At 51.4% G+C, this 5478-nt stretch overlaps 1 protein-coding gene across 1 annotated transcript; it reads left to right on the top strand.

The window, feature by feature from the left end:
* On the top strand, positions 1–5276 carry HHEX (hematopoietically expressed homeobox). The gene is made up of 4 exons (XM_053948957.1): positions 1–398; positions 2009–2187; positions 2417–2467; positions 4051–5276. The coding sequence occupies exons 1-4, from the start codon at positions 20–22 to the stop codon at positions 4282–4284; spliced, it is 843 nt and encodes a 280-aa protein (XP_053804932.1). The 5' UTR covers positions 1–19; the 3' UTR covers positions 4285–5276.
* The last annotated feature ends 202 nt before the right edge of the window (positions 5277–5478 follow it).

The raw sequence follows: 5478 nt of genomic DNA on the forward strand, positions 1-5478 counted from the left end.
CGCGGGCGGCGACCGCGCCATGCAGTACCAGCCGCCGGGCGCGGCGCCGGCGGCCCTGGGCGTCGGCGTCCCGCTGTACGCGCCCACGCCGCTGCTCCAGCCCGCGCACCCCACGCCCTTCTACATCGAGGACATCCTGGGCCGCGGCCCCGCCGCCGCCCCGGCCCCCCACTCCCTGCCCGCCCCGCCGCCGCCGACGCTGCCGTCGCCCAACTCCTCCTTCACCAGCCTGGTGTCCCCGTACCGGACCCCCATCTACGAGCCGACCCCCGTCCATCCGGCCTTCTCCCACCACCTCGCCGCCACCTATGGCACCGGCGCCTACGCCGGGCCCCTCTACTCCTTCCCCCGCGCCGTCGGCGACTACGCGCACGCCCTGATCCGGCAGGACCCCCTGGGTAAGCCATGTGCCCCCCCTCCGCCCTCCCCGGCTGCGGCGCAGCTCTCGTCCCGTCCCCATCCCGCTGTCGGGGCAGGGATAAATGGGAAGTGCCCGAAAGCGGTCCCCTTTCCCGCCCACCCTGCCGGTTCTCTGTATTCCCCCGGCTCTCTCCGGTCCCCGTCTGATTTACAGTAAATTAGAGACGTGCCGTGCTCCGGGTCTGACAGCGAGACCACAGTGCGCGGCCGCGGTGACTCAGATTTGTTTTCCTTCAAACCAAGTGACTCTGAGAGTGTCCTTATTAATGTCGCGTGTGGTTTTGGTGGGGAGTTTTAATTGTGCTTGGAGATCGCATGGCAGATCTCAGTCTTTCCTGCGGATGACTTGAAAAACAGTCAGGAGGCCGGCTCCACTCGCTGGGGCCCCCGAGGTTCCTCTGCGGGTCGGCTCGGGCCGGGCCGGGCCGGGTCGGGAGCCCCGGCGACTACTTCGCGCCTTTGGCCGGGGGAAGCGACCCCTCTGCGGGGGCTGAGCCCCGTGCCCGGGCTGCAGCACTTGTTCTTAGTGATTGCAAAACTGGACCTGACTCACCACATTTGTGCAGTGAAAGAGGCTGACCCTTTCCGTTCATACAGGAAACCTTGAGCTCTCGATAGGAGTAAATCTGGTTTCAGAAGCTGTTAAGTGTTTTCCTGGCCGCCTGAAGCAGGCTCTTCCCCGGGAGTCGTGCACATTGCTGATTACTTTATCGACATCCTCAATACAGACAAATTCAGGAAACACTCGACTTCTGATAGCCGGGATCCGTTTTTCTGATATTGTTCATTTCCTCTGTGTGGGATGTGACTTTATGACAGCTAAAATAACCAGTTGCTTCCTATTTTTTGAGTATGTTTTGCACCAGAATTACTAAAGCCTGACGCAAGCAAAATCTCGAAAAACAATGCAGCAAATTGCAAAGGGTGCAGGCAGAAAGACAAACAGCGTGACTCAGTAGCACTGGCCGGAGCCTCCTGCCCCGGGACGCGGCCGCGGCTCCGCAGCGGGGCCGGTTCCCCGGCGTGTCACTGCCTGCACCGCCTCGCCCTCATCCGGCCCCGGGTGAGCCTGGCGGGCACCCCGCGGCCTCTGGCGGGCAAACCCCCAGCCGAGGGTGGCGGACATGCGGGCTCTTCTTCCTAGAAGCCCAGTGCCCTCCTGTTGGCGCATCACCCCTGCCCAGCCCCGCGATGTCCCCGCTGTCCGCAGGGACCCGGGCACTGGCTCAGAGAAAGGGAGACGGTTTCTTTAGGGCATCGCAGTGAAAGAGCAGAAGGAAGCAAAGGTCTTTTTTTTTTTTTTTTTTTTTTTTTTGGTCTCTTTCTTTGCGAGATAGACCAACAGGAAACACATTGACGGAAATGTTGCCAAAGCCCGTAAAGTGACTTTAACTGGTCTCTCCGTTTGGCGGAGGGGAAAAAATCAGAGAGGGGAAAGATCAAAGTAGGAACAGAGAGAAATAAAATCAGGCGAAGGAAATTAGCGAGCCCTGGACCCGGTACGCTATTGGACCCGGGCGGCCCCCCCCCCCAGTCACGCGTGTCCGCGGCCGGCCAGTGACCCTCGGCGCTGTGCCTCTGTTTGTAGGGAAGCCGCTGCTGTGGAGCCCCTTCATCCAGCGGCCGCTGCACAAGAGGAAGGGGGGGCAGGTCCGCTTCTCCAACGACCAGACCATCGAGTTGGAGAAGAAGTTCGAGACTCAGAAATACCTCTCCCCGCCGGAGAGGAAGCGCCTGGCCAAGATGCTGCAGCTCAGCGAGAGGCAGGTGAGGCCGTGCCCCCGCCCCGGGCAACCGCACCCCCTTCCCGTTCGCTCCAGGCCCCGCCGTGCAGCAGCTGCTGCCGGTGCATCGCTCTCGGGCACCTGGCCGGCTCGGGGTTGGTGGGGAAGGGGTTTTTGGCAGGTTCTTGCTTTTTGCTTGTGGCTTGGGTAAGGCTCCGGGCACTAACTAGCTCCAAGACTACCGCGCACCTTTTCTCATTGTCGTTGCTCAGGTCAAAACCTGGTTTCAGAATCGCAGAGCCAAATGGAGGCGTCTAAAGCAGGTACGTAGATGTTTCTGTTTCTATAGAAATAAGTATTTTAATTGTCTTATCTTACGCCGTGCTCGCCTATTCCAGGTTGTATGCAGAAGTCATCTGAAAGGCTGTTTAACCTCTTCACCTTGATTAAAAAGACAAATAGTCATGCTGGAATCCATGAGGGCTCGTTCAGGCAGCACTAACGTTAAAAGCTTCTAATGCAGTTCCTATATCAATTATGCCCGAGTTTCACACACCACCTATTAAAACTCCACGGTAATTGTTTTGTAAACCCATATGTTGTTTAGCCAATTAACGTGGAGAAGATAAGTAATTGTCAGTAAATTACTTAGGCAGGTTTTTTTGAGAATATTAACTGGTGTTTTAAAATGCCCTCTCTTAATAAACAACAAGTCGATGTATTTTGCTAACATTGAGAGAAAGCAGGTACAAATACCTTGTTTGTTTTGAGGAGCCACATGGAAAATTGAGTAGTTTTTAACCTCCTTTCACAAGCAGTTACAGCGTAGGAGTGTAAGAAGTTAAAGCAGTTTCCCTTCCCTTAGAAATCATGCTGCTCAAGCAGATAATTATTTAGGGGGTTTTATGGCACATAGGGACTCAGCAAAAGTGAGGTCCCTTGGTTCAAATATGTTTGAAAAATTCCAACATTTTGGCCTGAGTCTGACTTCAGTTAAGTGTGACATGGATGCACATGTTTTACTGGCAAATTCGCCTTGAATATAAAAGTAAAAAGAAAAGAAAACTAATCACAGTACCATGATCTAGATAAATCTTTTCTATGACCTTTGCCTGAGTTTAACTCAATCTTCAGTTGATTTTTTAATAAAGTCCTATTATTCTGGCAAGTGGCCACCTAGGGCCCAGCCCATGCCACAGTGTCCGGAGAGCTCGCTTGGGATCTCGGCCATTTTAAGTCATTTCCTCCTTTTCATTCAGTCACATCCATTTCTCCAAGCCCGCACGGTTATATCATGGGTACATGTCTCTGCCTGCTTTTTCTTTCACGTAGCATTTCATGCCCCCTTAGGGGACTGGGCTCTCCAGACAGGTGCCAACACAGGGCTACTCTTGCCTTCACAAACAGGGTTTTAGTTTGGTTTTAGTGGTGAGTGTTTTAAAGTTGAGTTGTAGCTTAATTAGTAATTTTTTTTCATTTGCTTTTGGACCACTGATGGATTCAACCTCCCTCCTCTTGCTGTCGGGTGTAATTAAAGAAAGATCAGGGCAGGAGGAAGCTGTGTGTCGGTGTTTGTAGACTCATAATAAACATTTGCTTTGCTAAAGACAAAAGTTCAGAGGTTCCTGGGCTCCAGCAGCTCCTGACTCTTTTGAAGTGGCTGCGATAACCATCACTAAGGAGCCTTATTCACGGCAGCAGCCCCTGTGGCTGTGAGGGAGTGGGATCAGAGCCCTCGCCCGGCCCTATCCCACTTGGGCAGCTTTATAGGCAGGAGGCCCAGGGAGGTAGCAGGACACCTGCCTTTTTCTGCAAGGTGGTTTTCCCACACAGCACAGCTGGAATTCCCAGGCCTTCTGTCTCTGTGGCCTGTAGTTCTGTACCAAGCAGGATTCTTTCATTGCAGGAGAACCCCCAGGCCACCAAAAAAGAAGAAGTAGAAGGTGCTGACAGTCACAGTGACCAAAGGCCGGAGAGCTGCCAGAGCCCTGAGCAGAAGGGTAAGGAGGTCTCTCTGGATGGCTCACAGTACACCCCCTCACCAGCCTCACAGGAGGACCTGGAGTCAGATGTCTCTGATGACTCTGACCAAGAAGTGGACATTGAAGGCGATAAAGGCTATTACACTGCTGCCCACTAACAGTCCCATGCAGAGAGCGGACCTAACTCGGCTTGCACTTTACCAAGGGCTGGTTTGAAAGAATATTGTGCTCCAGGAGAAAACTTTCACCGTTGCATTGAAAGAAAAAAGCATCACCAAATAGACTAATTTTATAACAAGCAAAGAAAGAAAGATGTATTTTCTGCAAACAGTTCAGTTTTGGCATGTCTAATTTGGTTAAAGGACCGTGGTTTGTATTTAATTTTTTGTAAGATATGTTTGTACAACAATCACTGTTCTAACTGGAATATAATCCTGCACCGGGTCCTTACTCATGGTGGTGGGAGAGGGTCTGAATCAGCTGCTGTCAGTGATCAGGCAAAACTCTATCTAGTGTGGAAGTGAGTATGGATTGCAGAACTAAGCCCTTTATATGTGCAAACAAATGTACTTCAAATAGATAAATTTAAACGCCCTTTGTAAGCAGAGAATCATGTTCTGTGAAATAGGGAGGGATTTGACCATCCCGAGAAGTGCCTTATACTCACACGCTTTTATGTGCTCTCTACTGAGACATCTTTCTGTTCGTCAGGTAGAGTTGTCAGACAGATTCCTTTTTCTTCTTGTGTGAGATGAAATGTGCCTTCTCAGATTTTTGAGATTTTTGCCTCACAATTTGGATGGTTTTATTTGCAGAAAAAATTTTTTTTCTCCTTTAATAATCTCTAGCACTGTTTTTTATGGATTTCATATTTGAGAAGAAAATGCAGGGAGTGATAGGGCCCTGCTGCAGGACAGAAACTGGCATCAGCTGCAGGGCATAAGTGAGGCACGCAGCCGTGGGAAGATAATGCCTATCGTACGCATATCTGCTTCTGTACATACTAGTTTTCTTTAAAAGTCTTGTGGTTTTATACCTCACATTGTTCATATTTTGTACATATTTGTTCAGTGTTTAAAAAAAAGGCAAAACTTGGTATTTAATTTTTGATGGACATATCTGTGAAATAAACCTAAACTCTGCAACACTCGCCACTCTGGCCGTCCAGTTACTGGCAGGGGAAAACCCAAACCTCTGCTCTGCCAGGTGTGTTGTAAGCAGCTTTTCCCTCCGTACTGTGCCAGCCATCAGCCACCCCCGCACCTTTCTGGGCACCCTTGGTTGCAGGAGTCTCGTGTGGGCTCTCTGCTATATTTTTTTTCTGTGTTTCAACCTCCCACCCCCCGTTTCGG

The sequence above is a fragment of the Vidua chalybeata genome, chromosome 8, assembly GCF_026979565.1.
Source record: "Vidua chalybeata isolate OUT-0048 chromosome 8, bVidCha1 merged haplotype, whole genome shotgun sequence".
Lineage (NCBI taxonomy): Eukaryota > Metazoa > Chordata > Aves > Passeriformes > Viduidae > Vidua > Vidua chalybeata.

Bases quoted from the DNA above. Each gene is read 5' to 3' on its own strand.
- HHEX (XM_053948957.1), top strand. From the start codon at position 20: ATGCAGTACCAGCCGCCGGGCGCGGCGCCGGCGGCCCTGGGCGTCGGC. The intron at 399-2,008 runs GTAAGCCATGTG...CTCTGTTTGTAG, and splicing joins GATCCGGCAGGACCCCCTGG to GGAAGCCGCTGCTGTGGAGC. The intron at 2,188-2,416 runs GTGAGGCCGTGC...GTCGTTGCTCAG, and splicing joins TGCAGCTCAGCGAGAGGCAG to GTCAAAACCTGGTTTCAGAA.